This window comes from Zootoca vivipara, chromosome 3 (genome assembly GCF_965207765.1).
Source record: "Zootoca vivipara chromosome 3, rZooViv2.hap1.1, whole genome shotgun sequence".
Classification (NCBI taxonomy): Eukaryota; Metazoa; Chordata; class Lepidosauria; order Squamata; family Lacertidae; genus Zootoca; species Zootoca vivipara.
This window is the reverse complement of record NC_142586.1, coordinates 43,402,340-43,422,224: the sequence shown is the minus strand read 5'-3', so window position 1 is coordinate 43,422,224 and position 19,885 is coordinate 43,402,340. Positions and strand designations below refer to the sequence as shown.

The following is a 19,885-nucleotide window of genomic DNA, read 5'->3' as shown; positions in this document are numbered from 1 at the left end:
AAATGTGAACACATTTATACAGCTTCTTTAACAAACATCCTTTAACAAACATTCCCACTTTTTTGCTAGTATTTTAAAATCAATATCTGATTCTGTTTGGGAGCAATGCAACAGAAAGTGGAGCACAGAGCAATCTGCTGACTTTATTGGTGCTGTCATTTTTGAGGATGCAATATGAAAAATTAAGATTTTAAGTTCATACCTTGTGATGTTGAGAGTCTGTGCTTTAGAGATACATACCAGAATGCAACTGCAGAGTTAAAAGTAACTGCTGTACACATTATTATTTCTTTCCTATTATTTGCCCTTAAAAAGTTACCTGTGGAATTTCAGGAAAAAATTCAGAAGTAGGCTCTGGTGCAACATGAAGTGCAGCTGCTGGGGAGGGAGTGGGGGGGGGGTAAGGAAATAAAACATTTTTTAAAAAACCAAGCCAAGTGCTAATTGTGATATCCTTTTCAGGTTACATTCACTCATGGATTTCATGGCTCCATTGAAATAAATGAGACACTCAGCTTCTGCAAAATCTCCCTGTGATTGCTAGGACGCATGCAGTTTGTCAACTGTAGCAGAAGCATTCAACAGATGGTTTCTTGTTTCATTTCACAGGCTGTCTACTCTGATGAGCTATGTGTTTCTATGAGGCTGCCTGCATGCCTCTATTCAGATGTTCTTCCAAGACCCTGCTCAGAGTACTCTCAACTTCTGGAGTTTGGTGTTTAGTACTCGCTTCTCCAGTGGCATGCGGTCATTGGACTAAGGGGACTAGGCTGTTCCCCTAAATGTTTCCCATGTGCCTCCTTCCCAAAGCCAGGGAAGCTTCTGCCTGGCTTAGGGAGGGAGGTGCGGGGCTCCATTGGGTCCAAGATCTGTCCTGGCATCTTCCCAAAGTCCATCCAGTTTTTGGAAGGAGGCAGGAAAGCTCCAGCAACCTGTCAGAGCCCTGGCACCTCCTTCACAAAGCCCGGGAAGCTTTTGCCCAGCTTAGGGAGGGAGGCGCGATGCTCACGTGTGTGATGTCAGGATGTCACAATGTCACATACATGACATTGCCCTTACAAGCTGGCCCTAACTGTTCCCTTGTGAAAAATTCCACCGCATACCACTGCCCTCCTCTGGTCCATCCACTGGACTCCTCCTTGATGAGCTTCACAAAGAAACAGAATGTGCTGCTTACTTCTACAGCTTTAGAAATAGCTTGATACTATTGGCTAGTTTGAACTGCAATTTGTTGATTGCTGCACTTTGTCATTTATAGTTATAATTTCATGTCGATATTTTATATTTATTAGTTGCCTCTGGAATCTGTGGTTAACGGACAAAATGTTAATGTTAACGATGCGTTTCAAGTATTTATTTTACAGGGTGAGTGTGGCAGAGGAAATCACTAAATAAATACTAATACAGGTGAGTAACATCAAAAGGGCAGATAAACTCTCCAGCGACAAATTAACAATTCTTGAGCTTTGGGTCCAGAGAAGCCAGACACAGCCATTAGAGCAGATGAAAGACCTGCACATGGACCTAATTTCTCAGACTGCCATCTTCCACTTTTTCTAGTCACTTCATTCCTTTAGCTCCATAAATTCTGATTTGTGGCTTTGGAGGGTTTTTGTACACAGTTTATCAGGCCGGCCAGTTTTGTTTTGCTTTTCAATGATTATTATGTCCAGCGTGTTTTGATTGTGTTTGGAGGTGAATATCTGTTCAAACCACTCAGCTATGAATGGTCATTGGGCAGTCTTTCACAAGTTGCTGTTTCTCAGCCTGACCTCCCTCACAGGCTTGTTGTGCGGCTAAAATTGCATCCTTGGAGAAAGGTCACGATACACAAAACATTATCAATAAAACTACCCTTTTCTTCTTCTCTATTCCATTTCAATAACTATATAATCAGACATCCGATTTCAGATGTACAGTCAGAGCACATTATGAGCTGCCAAGGCAGGGACTACAGCTCAGCACCGCAGGAGATTAGAGCCAGTAATGGTAGCTGCATGAACATTCATGCATTTCCTGATCAGCAGGTTGCAGCAGCCAATTTGGGTTCTTCTTTTCCTTAAGGCCTTGGCAGATAGATGATTACCAAGGCTGTTTTGTAGAACTTTCCGACTGATATAAATGTGTTTTTCACCCCTTAGGCTGCATCCTCCCTTCTCTATTAGAGCCCAAGTTCACAACAAAATGCTTTGTATTACGTGAACCTCAAAGTGGAATGCCTAACTACACACACACACACACTTGCTATCTGTTATCTACAGTTAATGTTGCCAGAGTTTTCTCCCATATATATCCACTTTCAGAATGGATTTCAAGTTGACAAGCCTTCTCTAACATAGCTTGATTTCACAATTCTTCTCCTAGTCTCCAGCACTACTCCAACATTCAGATTATCCTAATTACTTCTTCACAAATTAGTTTCACTCTTTCCTTACTAAACTATATGCCTTGTTTCCCCCTCACTTCTTCAAAGAGGGAGAGAGAGAGGGAGAGAGAGAGCTTTGGAAAGGCAGAAAAGTCTGAAATTATAAATATATGGACAGAACAAGAAACTTGTGTCGACTTCTGGATAGATTAGAAATCTTACAGATGCAAATCAATAAGGAAGGGGGTTGAACTTGTACTATAGACACATAATTCTTCGCGACAGCCCTGTCTCTTACTGCTGCATCAATGGCAGTATGTCAAATGCCACCACACTGATGCAGAACTAAATGATCGTCACATGACCAGAAAGAGTCGAACTGACGTGCCCACAGTGATTCATCATAATCTTTGCCATTATTATTTTATTGTTTATATATCACCCCCTTCTTCTCAATGAAGCTCAGGGCTGTGAAGACCTACCTCCCCACAAGTGGTAGTGGTAGGTAGTCGTTTCAGATTCTGAAAAGTGGTTTTCATATAGGAATCTACAGCAAGATCTCAAAGCCTGCTTAAAAAGGAAGAAAAGAAAAATCTTTCACAAAAATCAGTGAATTTGGATATCCTTCCTTTGTGGTTAGTTTTAATATTTTTTTATTTAGAGTTATTTATATCACATTCGCACACGCAAATAACTCACACTAAAGTAGAACGAGTAAAGAAAATAGGTCAACAGTGAAATGAACATAAGTTGCCTATCATTAATGTATTGGGAGGGGGACATAAAATGCCTTCCAGAATTATTTTTTAAAACAGGTCTTCAACAGCATTCTAGAAATGATTAGAGAACTAAGTGCAGTCTTGCTGCCTTGAAGGCCCTTGTCCCTGGAATCTAGTGGACCCAATGGAACACCCACAAAAGATGGACCAGAGATCAGGGCTTTTGATGCCAATTTTAAGACTGACAGCTTACTATGGGCAAATATGGTCCTTAAAAGAAATACATAAGGACAAGGTTAGGCTAACATCAGTAACCAATGCTAATTGGCCTGCTTTGATGCTATGCCTATCTGTGAGCATAGGGTGCTTGGTTATTAGCCTAGGGAGGCGAGCTATTTCTAAGACTTGGATAACTGCCAGCAAGTGGACCGATGGGAGGCCCTGGCCAAACTGATGTATAATTAATGCATAAAGGTTTTCCTGGGTGCAGACAAGTCATGACAAATGCTTGCTGTTTCAGTTTCTGTCCCGACTCTGTAAAGGCAGCAAGGCTCTGCAGGTTGGTTAGTAAGTCTACATTTTATTCTAAGAAAGCACCAGAACCGATCCTTCTGGCATTCTGGGCATCCTTCTATTGTATCCCTGCATTAAACCACTCACACTGGCCCTCCTTTGACCCTGTGAATCAGAACAATTGCATGTGGTCTTAAATACTGGCAGTAGAGCGCAGTGGATAAAAGAATAAGGATCCACCACACCCACCCACCCTAAATGGTTCCCACTCCCAGACTACAGGCTTAACACAGCCCAAAGTCACAACAGGGTGACTTTTGCCCATGGTTGCTACAGACTGCGAAAATAAGGAGAAAATGGCCTTAACATTTTTATCGAAAGCAAATGAAATATAATCAATAAAATGCATTCAGTCTTCTCATTTAGTTAAATGCACATAGGGCATTTTGGTTTAAAAACACTTAAAACTTTTCAAACTTGTTTATCATCAACATCCCTCCTCATCACCCTCACTACTACTAGAAGCGCATATTTCACAGCAAACAAGAAAATAAAGAACTATATACTGAAATGACCTTTTTCCTTGTAGTTCAGTGCTTAGTTGAGATAACTTCTATACGTAGTCAGACCTCAATAGTGTTCAAAAAGTCAGATATATATATTTCATCTAACTACCTAAACCTGAATCTACATTGGCGGTGAGTCATCGTTTCAGTGACACAGTGGAGGAATTCTTTATGCCTAGGCAATATTTCCATCCACTCCAGGGGTCCTGCCCTTGGGAAAAGAATGGAGGAGATGCACCATTAAATTTTTGGCCGATGCTTATTGGAAGCTCAGCCAGGGGATGATGCCTTGGGGTGGAATACTAAATCAGAGTTATTCCTGTGCATGCATGCATGTGCATACACAGCATGTCTGCATATGGCATTGCCAATGTCACACCGATTAATGTGCTATAGTAACCAAAGGGTAATATTCCTCATAAGCTTCCCTAATACATACCCCACCACCACCCCATCATTTGGGCCAATTTCCTCTTCCTTTCCTGGCACCTCCTGCACCGTTGTTGTCCTTTAAGACACGGGATGGGGATTTGTCAAAGTCAATGAGCACTTTATTAAAGAGAGAGTGCTCAGTAATGAACAATTCAGCAATTTAATGAGATTCTGTAGCTCTGTCTCCAGCCTGTATATCAAGTTTCACTTCTATAAAGCACCCTGACACTAATCCTCTGGCATACCCAATCTTCACCCTGGGCAGAATATTAGATTCTTCCATGGTATATTGCATTACCAGTATAACCTTAGCAAAAATGATGAACTTAACTACACTTGAGGCAACAGAGAAGGCCTGATTTGATTTTCCTGTATTGGGTTGACTATGAGGGAATTACTTATTTACTAAGATAAAGCAAAAACAGTTTCTTATTGCCCACTGAAAGCTTGAATTGGCAAATATTTATGTATGTCTTAATTCATTCTGGAGGACCAGGAATGAAATATATATATTTTTGCCCACAGCAGTAAAATAGCTTACATATTCTACGTAACAGCATTAGTAACCATTAGAGAGGCAATTATGATAACACCTAAAGTGGTCAGTGTACAGTTTGCTGCCACTCAGAAAACAGCATATTAACCACCGAGGGACACAGTGCTTGCTGCAGGTGTGAAAGGAACAGAATACAAACACTTTTTTTCCATGGGGGTTTCCTTTCTGGAAACCTAAAATACACCAAAGAAAACACCTATTGTCGTCCTTCCGTACAGGAAGAGACGTTTTATGAAAATACAGGGCTGCATTAGCCACCCTGGAACATGGTTAAATGGTTCTCCTGAAGGCACAAATTTTATGCTCACTGCTAAAAAAAGATATACAAGTGGTGACCATTTTGCACACATCCAATTGATGTGCAACTGCCTATGTGATAGTCCTTCTGGTCCCGGAAGAGGGCAGAATGGGGGGGACGACAGGGGCGAGGCAGGCTTATGCATGTTCCACCAATTGTGCACATGGGGGGCAGGAATGGAGCCTCCCCCCAAAATGGTCGCCACCTGTACCCACTATTCCATCCCTTTAAAACAACAGTAAAACACCAAGACACCGGCCACTACCCACTAACTCTAAACACTTGCACAAGTAGCCCTTCCATCTGGCCCAGTTCTGAGGTCCTGCTAAACCATTGTTTAGTGTAACAAGAATGTGTCCCAGTGTCCATTGCATGTGGGGAAAGATCCTCTCTTTGCAATTTTAATTTTGTCGAGTGATTTCATTGTACTGAACCTTTTGGAATTTTGTCTATAAGCCAATAAAGGTTTGAGATTGAATATTTACCCCTCCCTCACCCCTTTGAGAAGGGCAAAGGTAGTTATACTAAGGTGCTGCCAAGTCACTCTGTAAAACGCTCCTCATGCATAGGCACTATGGAATATCCTAGTAAGAAGTGCCCACTTGCAAGAAGAGCCTATTACCATTGTAGCCCAGTTCAGAAACTTGGTGATCCCACACAATTCTCAGGGATAGGATGTTCATGTGGACATACAAATTTCATGAACCAGTCTCTTTATCATCATCATCGTGGTTGTTGCTTTAAACCCTGCCCTTCAAGAAATTTCCAATAAGCATAAGCTAGTATTGGGGAAATAATACATTAATGCAAGAGGAGTAAGCTATACTATGTGCTACTGTAGTTTAAGATGCTTGCACTATATTTTCTGGCTCCCATTACATCTATATTGCATCTCTTCCTTAGCAAAACACATTTCAGGGGTGGCACTGTATTTTTGTCTCATTGCAAACCAGATTACACTGAACACCAAGGGGCGGCACAACAGTCTCTCATCTTAATAATTTAGACCACACAATTATGCAACAAAGCAGAGGATGTGATCTCCCAAATGAATTAATTTCTTTAGATCAAACAAACGTATTTTGCAGATATAAAAACCAAGGGTGCAATCCTTCCCAATGTATTAAGAGGTATCCAAAGGATGTAACAGAGGTTCCCTTCAGAACACATGGATGGGCACTCAGTGCATTAGGACATTACACAAAATAGGCCTCCTATATCCATGCCCAGCTCTCCCCCTCCCCAGGGTTTGGTCATGAAACGAGTTCTGCTGGAACAGCACTCCACTGCACCCTTTCCGGATTCCTCAGTACACAGCCGCAGTCAGAATCTGCGTCAATAATTTTCATCTGTTGCTTCCGCAAAAAACGTGATTTGTTCTTAATCATTTTCTCTTCTGTAATGCTCAAGGGTCCACAGTACTAGTCCTCCTACAGTTTAACACACACTTCCAATTATCTTTGCACTTTACCTGCCAAATTTGCTCTTCGCTCAGTGACGTGAGTCGGTCACTCTTCAAGACCTCTTGGATGAGGCAGTATGGTAGCGTCAGGACTTCTTCTGGGTGGTTCTTCTGTAGCTCAGATAGGTGTTTCACCAAGAAGTCAACCACCGCTTTTTCCAGTAAAGTGAGGTTAAATAGGTCAGCAAGTTTATATAGGTCCAAGTAATTAAAGCTATTTAACTCCTGGTCAAATAAGAGAAGAAGAAAAATTAGGAGTACAAAGTTCAAGCAGAACTGAAAAACTCTGCAATGTGTTCAAACACTGCATATTTATGGTATGGAAGAAAACATGGTAATCCAAATTAATCCCAAATAAACCCTACCTTGTTCCCATGTGAAATAATTCATTTATCTACAGACAAAGAGACACAGTTTGGGGGCTAGAAAGGGAAGGTATAGTACCAATATAGGGATTTCTAAACTAACACCTGCTGATTCACAAAAGAACAAATGAGAGACAGATTAGCTAGTGTGTAAGTCAATCAAATTTCTTTTGTAGCAGGGAAATTTGAGAGCAATCTACAACAGCTGTCACACCTTCTGAGGCCTTGGCTTTGGGTGATGATGATGATTTGAGGGGGTTTTCTTTACATTAGCAGAAGATTCCTCAGGAAACCTGGTCTTTCTCAGGGTGGTTTAGAACAGAGTTATAGGGGAAGGAATTCCACCTAGCCCCTGAAAGAGCATCCAGAAGATGAAATGGCTCTGTTTCAGAGACAATACATTAAAAACAATCCACATATGGTATAATGCCCTGATGTGATTTAATATATCTGCTAGGTACCATGTCCCCAGTTTTTGGAGAGGCCTCAAGAGAAGAGAAGACTCCCTGGAAAAGACCCTGATGTTGGGAAAGATGGAGGGCACAAGGAGAAGGGGACGACAGAGGACGAGATGGCTGGACAGTGTTCTTGAAGCTACAAACATGAGTTTGACCAAACTGCGGGAGGCAGTGGAAGACAGGAGTGCCTGGCGTGCTCTGGTCCATGGGGTCACGAAGAGTCGGACATGACTAAACAACTAAACAACAACAGTGCTAGGGTTTGAAGAAGTTATAGCCAGCAGGGCACATACAGTATATTCATCTCTGGTAGAGTGCCCACAGATATTGAGATTTTGGGATACCATATCCCAATGCCATAACTTGAAAAACAACTTTCTAACATGACTGAAAGTACAAGGCTGAAATGTGTGTGGGAGGGGGTAATGGATTCAAGTGTTCAGAGAATTATCGGTTGATGTTGTTTAAGATGTCAGGTCCTTTTGATAAGTAAGATAATGGTGATGAGACCCACAATGAGAAAAAAATATTATGCCATCATGCCATTGCAGTTGCTGGGTCTTTTCTTTTGTCTGGAGTTATTTGTTTGCTGATGTTTCTATTTGATTCAAGTAAATAATTGTGGTTCTCAATATTATAAGTGTGGGGGATGACTTCAGATGAAGAAGCCCTTCTCTTATTTCAAAATAAATTTGTGTTTCTTTGACAGTGCACCCCATACAAGGCTTCTGGAAATTCAAAAGCAGATTGGAATTTACCATTCAAAGTTTTAAAAAGATCAAATGGGAAGAGCCCAGTCCTTGGGCTCACCTAATGCAGCTCTTCAAATCCTGGCCAATGTGAAAAGAAAAATTATTGATACTAGCTATCACAAGCACTCCCCATTATTTTCTATACTGGCATTCTATACTGTTATCACAGTTTTTTTTCTTGCAGTAACCCCTGTAGGAAAATCAGGCCGCAATACAGTGACAGGCTGTGTAGAGATTTGAACCCATGCCTCCCAAGTTCACTGTTCCACACTGACTTCTCTATAACCTATGCTTTCACTCAGTGTTTCTCAAACGTGGGCCCCCGGGTGTTGTTGGACTCCAACTGCCACCACCCCTAGCTAGCAAGATCAATGGTCAGGGATGATGGGAGTTGTAGTCCTGCTTTTTAATCACTGTTTTAACCACTGGGCTGCAGCTATAAGCTACCTTTCTTCTACATATGGTCAATCTGATAAGCAACTAAAATATGCAGCTTTTAAGGATATCAAACTTTGTTCCATATTATTATTTTAAACAGCACCGAGTCCTTGCCCACTCAGGGTACAAGAACTTTAGTTCTGAATTCCACAGCCAAGGAAGCTAAGTATATCAGCCTCCTCCAACAAAATTCACCCCATTGTAATACCAATCACTTCTTCAGCTTAAAATTATACACTGTGATACACTGCTACCCAGCTGATGAAGCTGCATGCCAAAAAATGTCATGCTGAGATTGTGAGATGTATATTACTGATCAGATAACCCACCTTCCAATCAGCGATAGGGCTTTTGGAAGCATAATGACATGACAAAAGTACAGGAATTGTCTGCAGAAGTTGAACTTTTTATCGTCTTTTGGTACCCACCCCCCTAAAAATATATTAAGGCAGTTATCTGAAACATAGCAATCTAAACTGCCTCCTTGGAATACATTTCAAAACAAAAATGTTAGAGGAAGAGTAGTATTTTTTAAGACATCTACTAAAAAGTGACTCAGTTCAGAAATGCAGTTATAGTTGTTAGGAACAATCCAGGACTGACCATAGCTTGTGATAGCAATTTCACTTTCAAATGCTTTACCATTTTATTATTATATATGTTGCATTGAAGTCCAGTGAATGTCAACATACACATGTGAAAGTCTGGACCGTCAAACTATTTATTATTCTATATAATGTATACCACCAACATAGCTCTATTCAACTTTTGTGCTTGCCTGCAAATTCAGAGGTACACACTAATGAATAATGTTGACAATCACTGGTTGGCATCCCCATCCATGTTTCCTATTTTGTTACTCCCATAACCTGATCTCATATAGGTTTGGGATACTACAGAGAACTCAGGTGGGAGCAGTTTCCTTCAACTTGTCCTTAAGTGTTGTTGCACTAGCCTACCAGATACCCAGATCTCTCTCATAGGTCAAACGGATAATTTATAGGCCCACTGCCAGTCATCAATTCTCAGTCACCAATGGTAGCCAGGTTTCCTGCAGGCTGCAATAAATTATATTACTATTAGCTATTGGGTACCTTTGTAAGAAAACGGGGCACATAACTAAGGGGGAGATTGACAATGCTAAATGTTGCTCTACTGATGCACGTTCAAATGGCACAACCCAGCCAAAGCATGCTTAACCCTACTCATTTCAAACTGGAAAGTTAAGCATGTATGTAAGCCTATATACCAGGCACCCCCAAACGTCAGCCCTCCAGATGTTTTGGACTACAATTCCCATCTTCCCCGACCACTGGTCCTGTTAGCTAAGGATCATGGGAGTTGTAGGCCAAAACATCTGGAGGGCCGCAGTTTGGGGATGCCTCCTATATTGTTGTTGTTGTTTAGTCATTTAATTGTGTCCGACTCTTCGTGACCCCATGGACCAGAGCACGCCAGGCACTCCTGTCTTCCACTGCCTCCCGCAGTTTGGTCAAACTCATGTTCGTGCTTTGAGAACACTGTCCAACTATCTCATCCTCTGTCGTCCTCTTCTCCTAGTGCCCTCAATCTTTCCCAACATCAGGGTCTTTTCCAGGTAGTCTTCTCTTCTCATGAGGTGGCCAAAGTATTGGAGCCTCAGCTTCAGGATCTGTCCTTCCAATGAGCACTCAGGGGTGATTTCCTTCAGAATGGATAGGTTTGATCTTCTTGCAGTCCATGGGACTCTCAAGAGTCTCCTCCAGCACCATAATTCAAAAGCATCAATTCTTTGGTGATCAGCCTTCTTTATGGTCCAGCTCTCACATCCATTCATCACTACTGGGAAAACCATAGCTTTAACTATACGGACCTTTGTTGGCAAGGTGATGTCTCTGCTTTTTCATTAATTGGATTATGCCATGTTTCTTAATTTAGTGACTGGATCCAGACTTTGGTCCTGCCAGGAAGATCATCCTCTGAGTGCAATTCTTCTCAGAATACAGTATAGAGCAATATGGAAAGTGACACTTGAGGATGCAGGGGAAGGGAGGAAATCAAAGTTCCCCACTGCCAGCACTGGATCAAAATACATATATGATCAGAAGGAGCTTCCCCCATCTAACACATGCTTTTTATTACTATTTATTCATGCAGTGATTAGCCTGGTTGGTTAAAATATGATCGAGCTTACATAATTTTATAACATTTTGAATTGGCTGCCATTTTTAACTACTCCTCTCTGATTTTATTGTGATATTGGTTGCTTGTTCATGAATTAGTTCGTGGAGGGGTTGTTCTGAATTTTACTGTTAATTGCCTTAGGCATTTTTTAATGGAAAGGTGGGGTATAAATGTAAAGAAGCGAAGCAAAATACTTTGGTGTTTTGCTTCATGAAAATGCTCTCATAGTTTGTGAATGTGTATTGATCCTTTTCAAACTTTGTTTTACAATTAATTCAATCATCTGTATTCTAGAAGCCTTACTGAAAATATCTTAGGAACTTTTGCACACAGCTGCAACCCTCTGAACATTTATGTTGGGAAAAATGCAGCTAAATTCAGGGGGGGGTACTTTAAAGCAAACGTTGGATTGGGTTTAAGAAAGGTTTAAACCGTGAGCGTGCACTTAAAAATCTTATTGCATCAGATTAGCAGAACTATTACAAGAGAGCTTGCAGGATATTTTTCAAAGTGCCCACACCCCTAATAAATGAAATATATGCATCCCATGAATTTGTATGGCTCACACAGCTGCAAATTATATTATACCTATGGCTCTCAACATGCACATTACGTACGGCAAAAGAGACATCAACTACAGTGTATAGGAAAATACTCATCAACATTCTATTTTAGTATTATTTCATATCACTTGTTTTTCTTTATACGTTTAAGAAAAGCACTGCATGTGCCGCCGAAAGGATGTATGTAAGTAAGAGGCTGATAAATGAGAGTTAATCACAACCAAGTACACAGCAGAGTACAATATACCTCTGTTCCTGTGTGCTGTGCTATAAAAAGAAAAGAAAAACACAAGGAGAACTAAGGGGAGAGACTGCATTTCTTTATGACCTTATTTGAAAGATAAACTCCTTAGGGAAATACAATTTATTCAGATTATCAAGACCCTGCTGTGCAAATCTACAATCTGGGAGCACACTACAGAGATCAAAAAATATTTACTTTATTCTGTTGGGTATAAAAGCTTCTAATGAATGCATAATTAAGACAGGAAAAAGTGTATACAGCTTTAGAAATTCCATCGCTCAGCCAAGCCATTAATATCCAAGGCATCATACCCAGTTGTTACTCCACCTGCTTTAATTTTGGAATACAGAATAATTATAAATCAAGGTATTATGTGATTTTCCATCCATATACCACCAGCCCTTCCTATACGCAAACATAAAGGTGATTTTGCCCCTCCCTCCATCAGTTCCAAGACGATTCAATTTAAAATATCAAAAAGTGTATATACTGCAAACTACCAGCTAGAGGTACGGAGTTTGTAACCATATCTGAACAGCAATAAAGAGATGGTTTTATCTTTAACTGGTTGCATTTCATGACAATAGATACTGGCTAATAAGAAATAGGTAATATAATAAAATTACGTGGAAACAAAATCCTATCTACAGAGGTTAACCTCCTCCTCCCCCAAATACACACAAACACATGCAGAGAGAAAGACAGAGAGCACTTGGCAAACCAACGTCCATCCTATTTTGAATGCCAGATTTTTATTTGAATACTGTATATAATCAAACACTACCTACACCTTAGATTGTCTATGATTTGGCAGACCAACATATATACTGTATAAGAAAACCAGTCCCTTTCAAAATCACTACAATTCCCAGCATTTTATATCATTTGCCACACCATAGCTGTATTAACCCCGCAGAGGCTTAGTTGCAAACTCACAATCTATCGCAGCATAATATCCATACAGGTAGGTATACTTTATGCGGCAAAAAGCAACCATGAAGCTCCTCTACAAACCTCATTGACATAATTAGGATTTATGCAAATATCTCAAGTGTTCTTGGGTATCTTCCATTCATTTCAACTGGTATTTAGGCAGATAATTTCCTAGGAGATCTATCATGTCATTGATAAATAATACAGCAATAATGTATCAGTCACCTATTAACCAAATCTTCTAGGAAGCACACAACATGGATCAAATTATAAAGCGAAACATCCAATGAGATAAAGTAACATTAGCCCAATTCAACGTAGGATTTAAGATGTTAAAAATATTAAAATATGTTAAAAGGCCTGGGTGGACAGAAAGACCTTGGCCCAATGCTGACAAGATGTCATTATAGTCATCGGGTGGGCCACTCTAGGGAGAGCACTTCCCAGCTGGGGGGCACCACTGAAAAGCTGCCCACCCCTGGGGTTGCCATACGTCCAGACATATCCAAAATACTGCAGTTGGTAGCAGTGTCTGGGCAAAAATGGAGAAAAAATTCTGGGAAAATCTGCCCATGTTGCAGTGTTGTTTTGCCACACACACACACACAGCTCAAATACAGGGTCCCGTTCCCCCCCCCCCCCGATTTTGCCCCAAAAGCTAAACAAACAACTTTTCTGTCCAGATTTTCACTGTTTTCAACATGGCAACCCTCTCCACCCCAGATTAGAAGCACCATTTGGGTTCCCAAACTGCCTTTCCCTGTATCTTTCCTGCTAAAAATGCCCCTCCCCCGTTCTAATCCTAGTCAAGTCATGTGCCTTAATACTAACCATGGTTATATTTAACTTGGCTTTGCACACTCCCATCATTATCATTAACATTGTTTCAGATGTTATGCTAATCACAATTAAATGAAAAGGAGATGAGGAAGGTGAGGTACAGGAGATAGGAAAGAGGAAGCCTGCATGTCCACAGGATACTTTTGCTCTCTTAGCTGTGGGTTCAGAGACTGAGAGAACCAGTCCTGTCAAAACCATTATTTCACACCCTGCTGTGCCACATCTTGCCTGCTCAGTTTCCTTTCCAGATATAGCAGCACCCTTTGCATGCTCAGGGTTGCAACCAGCAAGGGCTCTTCACATGTGGCAATCTGTTTGCACCCACAGATCCCGCTTGTTTCTTTGAGGCAGGGGTCTTTAGGACCTATTTCTTCAGCCTGGTTACCCAACTTTAAGACACACTTTCTCTGTTCCCTAACGAGATTCCTGCATTGCAGGGGGTTGGACTAGATGACCCTTGGGCCTCTTCCAACTATATGATTCTACCAACCCAGGCCTTGCCAACAAGAGCAGATTTTTTGAATTTCTTATGTACTTTTCATTAATTCATTCCAAGTGCTGAACATGTGTTCTTATTTTTGTGGTGCAGGTTTCATATTTGATTGGGGCTTTACTTTATGTAAGCATGAATATATATATATATATATATATAGAGAGAGAGAGAGAGAGAGAGAGAGAGAGAGAGAGAGAGAGAGAGAGAGAGAGAGAGAGAGAGAGAGAGAGAGAGAGAGAGAGAGACACAGAAGTCCTAGGGCCCACCTAATAAGTTTCCCACTTTACTAAAAGCAAAGCAGATTATCACTTCTATTTTAGGCTGCCGAAAAGAATCACTCAAAACCCGGCAAGCATCTGACAGACATCTGAAGATGAACTTATTCTTTTCCCATCTTAACCTTTCTCAGTAGCTTTTGGATGAGAAACAAGATTTAAAATATGAAGGCTACTCATTCTTCAGAGATGTCTATTAACATGGATAAAAACCAATTTAAAAATTTTGTGCATGTGGGTGGATAGGACTGGGGAAGCTGAAATAAAATATTCCTCCATTTCTTTCCAAGAGCTAAAAGGGCTACACGCATTTGGTACTCATATTTCCTATTCTCTCACATTAGAGAAGCAAGTCTCCTCTTTCAGGTCACGTATCCCACATAAAAGTGCTAAACTAATGCCGTTTAATGACAAATTAATGTCCATGAATAAAAAATACACCTCTAATAGCATAGAGTAATTTGCCATTACAATATCATCATTGGACATGCCCCTGGTTTAATACGATGTATTTAATTCATAACTTAATGAGTGATATATAAAAAGAGAGAGATGAACCCTGCAATTACATTTATGTGAGTCTGTCACCTTATTTGTAAAACCTTAGAGTCATTTACATTCAAATTAGAACAAATGAGTGATTTCACAAAGTGCAATGATAAATGACCATTGCTGCACAAGACAGGGCTGTATTTCCTGTGAAACCGTTAACAGTTCCCCATTATTTGTTAAAAATTACAATGCATATTGCCCAGTGTTGTGTGAATAATGACTTTTTTACTGATTAGGTCACAAGACTAATATGGAGCAAAATAAATAATTTCTTTTCATTTTTGTTCTTCCTGACGCTTTAATTTATTCAAACAAGTGGACTTACACTGCCACCTAGTGCTTAGTGCTGAGTATTGTAGGGATTCCAGAGTCAAGACAAAACAAAATACTCCAATCATCTATAATACCGGTTTTGTTGTTTTACAAACTAAAACTAAGATGGATGAATATATATATATATATATATATATATATATATATATATATTACATGTCATTATCATTCAGCAAATATCTGAATGAATGAAATCAAGATGCAGTTCCTAGATGGATGTCTGAATGCATGCTTATTGCTTCATGTGTCACACCACGATCACAGATCAAACATCACAGGCATGTGATTCCCTTCTCCCCTGCCTTTTCAAAATGACAGACAAGGAGGAAAATTGTGTGCTCCATGAAATCTGCCACTTTAAGCAACTGCCACAGGGCAAGACCTACATCACAGTTGCTACCACTGAACCTAGCACCTTTCAGCCAGCAGCAGTTCACAGGTTCAAAAACCGGGGGGGGGGGGACGACAACTTGCCTTTAAAACATTATTTGCAGTGTTGTAAGGACTGCATGAATGCAAATGCTTAACAAAAGCTCCTGCCAGCCCATGTGGCACAGCACCTTTTGTAAGATTAATTCCCTGCACATGTTAAACTATGAATTAGCCTAACTATATAGACTTTAGTTGTATCATAAGCTAAGCCCCAGTGTCTAATCAAGTCTTTCTATCAAGGTAATAAAAGCTCCCGGGAAGAAAAACCACAAAACACTTTCCAGCACTTCTCCTTGCCTGCCAGTAATAATTCAGATAACAGAATGTAAAAATAGAACATATTGCTATGATTATTACTACTTCTTAATAAAGGCAACAGCACTGTATCACAGAGTCATTCTACTAGACTTCTCTACAGCTCTTGCCACCATAAATTCCTGTCCAGATTCTAAGAGGGGCATGGAGTGAAAAGAAATCCTGCAAATTTTCTAGTCCTTCAATTCAGAAATTCAAGATTAAAACCAAGCCCTTGGGAATCCAGCAAACACAGGACACTGGAGACAATATGGTGTCCTGTGGCACCCATAGCTCAAGAGCCAGGGGGCTCCGAAACACTTGTACAATGGTATCTTCAGGAGTGGTCTCCTTCAAGGTGGAAGGCACCCCCACCCCACTTAAAAACAACCTAGCTCCCCACCCCCAATCTAGCTTCAAACAGCCATGAAGGACAAGGTCAAGAGGACATGTGGTTGGGTGCATACTTGCAAGCACTTGGCACATGTTGTTGGGCTGCAAGAACTGAAACTGATCTCACATTGAAAGGCCTGATGGAGCATCGGAAACCTTACTAGAAGTTGTGTGAACCATGGCATCAAGCTCACTACCAAGGCAGATGACTTTGCCCTCAAAGCACACAGAAAGGAAATCACAAAGGGTCTCTGACGTGGGTTCCATCTACCAATATAGGTCTCAAGAGCCCACAGACCACCCTGAAGATCTCCACTGGGCAATTATTCAATGATTCAATAGAGTAGGCCTGCTTCATTGTTTCCATCACCACTAAGTAGGCACCATTATATGCTCTAACTCATGCTTGGTCAACTTTGGTACTATCACCATCTGCTCTAGCAGTCATGAAGCCTATTTAATAGCTCGAAGCTACTAACATGAGTTTGACCAAACTGCGGGAGGCAGTGGAAGACAGGAGTGCCTGGCGTCCTCTGGTCCATGGGGTCACGAAGAGTTGGACACGACTAAATGACTAAACAACAACAGCTCTGCTGTATACCAGGAGACAGGATTTACTCCAGTGTCAGAGAGGACACTCTCCAATTTCCATACCACCAATGGTATGGATGCTGTAGTCTCTCATGGCAACAGTTCCCAACACCACACTACAGTGAACCAACTCAGCGGGGAAAGCTGCTGGGCAGTAGGCTAGGTAGTAAACCAGCAAGGCCAGTCCCCAGAAAGAGAAGTCAACTCCTATCCCAGATTCTCCAGTCTTTGTTGAAAGTACCAGGCAAGCAAAGCTGGGCAAAATCCACTCCTCCCAGCTCACCCACCCAGGTCTTGAAGATAAACGCCAGATGGGCTCCTTCATCCACTATCAAAACTAGCAGCCACAGAATGGAAAGGCATCTGAATCTTATCTCTATACATACAGGTGAAACTCGGAAAATTAGAATGTCGTCAAAAAGTGCATTTACTTCAGTAGTGCAACTTACTATTTTTTATTTTTCTTTTAATTTTTACAAATGCTTTCTTTTGGAAATTCCACAGTAATAAAACAAATAGTTACAATAATACAAAAATAAACATCGCTATTACATTTCATTAATTACATTCCATTTATAATTGACCCGCCTAATGACAAATAATTACAATTACAACAAATAAAGGCTTGACATATCTTGTTTTGCATGTCATGCATCTATCTCATATATTGGTTTCACCTTTTAAGTTGCATTACTGAAATAAATGCGCTTTTTGATGATATTCTAATTTCCGAGTTTCACCTGTAAAATGTAATACAGAAGCATCAACATTTAGAATGAGAAAACTGGAGTGACTTGATGAAGGTTTAAAGATCCCAAATGGACAATGTTTTTCTTGAGACCAAGCACAAAATGGTGGCACGCTTCCAGGCTTTTCAATATTTTTCATCAGGCAACATATTCATAAGAGTAATGCAACAACAACTATAAAAAGGGTTGGGGTTGGTTAATGTTATTCTAGATTTGCTATACACTGTACAAACCCTATGGCAAATATAGTGAGGGGGGAAATGGCCACAAGGGGGAACAGTTATCTCGCCACTTCAAACTGCAGCAATAGATCAGACAAGATGAGTGCTGTTGTTTCTACTTCTCTTGCCTTCAACCCAGTAATTTGCAGGCAAAAAATAAGACGAAAAAGAGCATCCTAAAGCCATAGAAATAATGGGCTGAGACAGCCATTTGCTCACTTTTTGGTAGCCTTGTAAGTAACTTTTATTTTGAAAGAGGGGGGACCATTAGATTGCAAAGGGGGTAGCTAATCATTTGTGAAGTTGCAGACACCCACCAGTGAGTGCTCCAGATGCTCTGTGAACCACCTTTCGCAAAGCATTCACTTTTGTGACAAAAGCACTGAGAAAAGAACTATTACAATTCAGTGATTCTTTTTTTATTTTATGTTTTGCAGAAAAGGAACAGTTTCCCAGTCCCAAAAATACTGTTTTAAAATGACTGTGCATTCAAAGCACCAAAATGTCTTCATCTGAAAAGGTTTGGGTAGATCCGTTGTTGTTGAAACAATGCTCGCAGGAACCCTGCAATAGCAATATAGCCGTTTACTTGTACAGAAAGTACATAGGCAATGTTGACCCTCTTTAGCCTAAAGAATGGACAGGAAGGTGCACAGATGGAGATAGGAGCAGGGTACTTAAAGCACCACCTAAGCCATTAAGGTCTACATAGCACTATGAACTGGACCTCGGAAACCATAGCATTTGTCATAGCACAGGTGAATCATTCTCATAATGTGTTATATATATATATATATATATATATATATATATATATATATATATATATAACACATTATGAGAATATATATATATATATACACACATACATATACACACACACACACTTGTGTTTATTGCAATTGTTTTAGTGTTTTGATTGTATTTGTAAGTCCCTTTGAGAAATTTATATGAGTAAAGTGACAAAATAATAATAATGTCCAGTTCCAGTTAGTAATCTAAACAGCAATATCCTGCACTAATCGAAGTGTTTGAACAATCTTCAAAGGCAACCACATGTGCCACTCATTACAGTTGTCTTCTCTGGAGAACACAGGGGCATATACCTGATTTCCTGCCTCCTCATTCGCAAAAGAAATCTGTCCTATACAGATCAACGGGCTAAACAGAAGTCCAGTTCAAAGTCATAATCAAGGTATCATGTAGTTGTCGCCTCCTGTTGTATAGCTGAAGGTGCACACATGTAACACAGACTGAAGAATTAAGCTAAGTGCAACCACATAAAGGGGAGAATCAAGCCCCTTAGCCTCACCTGGATAAGATAGTGAGAACATAAACTAAGCATTTCCAGCAGCTGCAGATGGCTCCCTGCAGCAAGCACATCTTGAATCACACCTGGTTCCAAGAGTACCTATATTGGGGGATAAAGAGAAAGAGAACTTGTAAGGAACTTGTCCTTGAAAGTGCTCTGCAAAATAGCTCCGCAAAATATTCAATGTGATATTTGAAGCTGTCAATTCTTACAACACTCCAGGTGCACAATCTAAAGTTCTGCATTTTGTTTGAAAACCCTTTCAAACAAACGGCTTAACTACAGTTAAAAAGCAGGCACTGTTGTTTCTCCTCACAATAGACAGGAAGGAGAGAGAAGCACTCCTACTTATTTCTCTAGCCAGCAAATATTATTAAATTTGCACCTATTAACAACATTTTCCTTACAGCAGATTCATACAACCAATATGCTGAATGGTGCCCACTTATTTCTTTAGCCCATGTTTTCTCAGCAGCTCATGGTGAGGGGAGTCATCGGGCTAATTTGCCTTGTGCAGAAGCTGCCAGATGCATACTACTACAAACATATCAACACTGATCACAGTTACCAAAA

At 40.4% G+C, this 19,885-nt stretch overlaps 1 protein-coding gene across 7 annotated transcripts in view; it reads right to left on the bottom strand.

Annotated features, from left to right (window-relative positions):
• The window catches only part of KLHL32 (kelch like family member 32), a 74,515-nt gene that overhangs the window by 22,407 nt on the left and 32,223 nt on the right, over positions 1-19,885 (bottom strand). For 4 of the 7 annotated variants that reach the window (XR_004692223.3, XM_035109348.3, XM_088665987.1 and 1 more), the window contains 2 exons: positions 19,313-19,411; positions 6,921-7,136 (listed from right to left, as the gene is read on the bottom strand). Coding sequence is in view for 5 of the 7 variants with exons in the window: in XM_035109348.3 (XP_034965239.1) it covers positions 6,921-7,136; positions 19,313-19,411 (315 nt within the window). In the remaining 2 variants the exon portion in view is untranslated. Of the gene's footprint in view, positions 1-2,847; positions 2,933-4,172; positions 4,229-6,920; positions 7,137-19,312; positions 19,412-19,885 lie in introns of those variants that run through there. The other 3 variants (XM_088665989.1, XM_060272607.2, XM_035109356.3) reach the window with 3 other exon arrangements.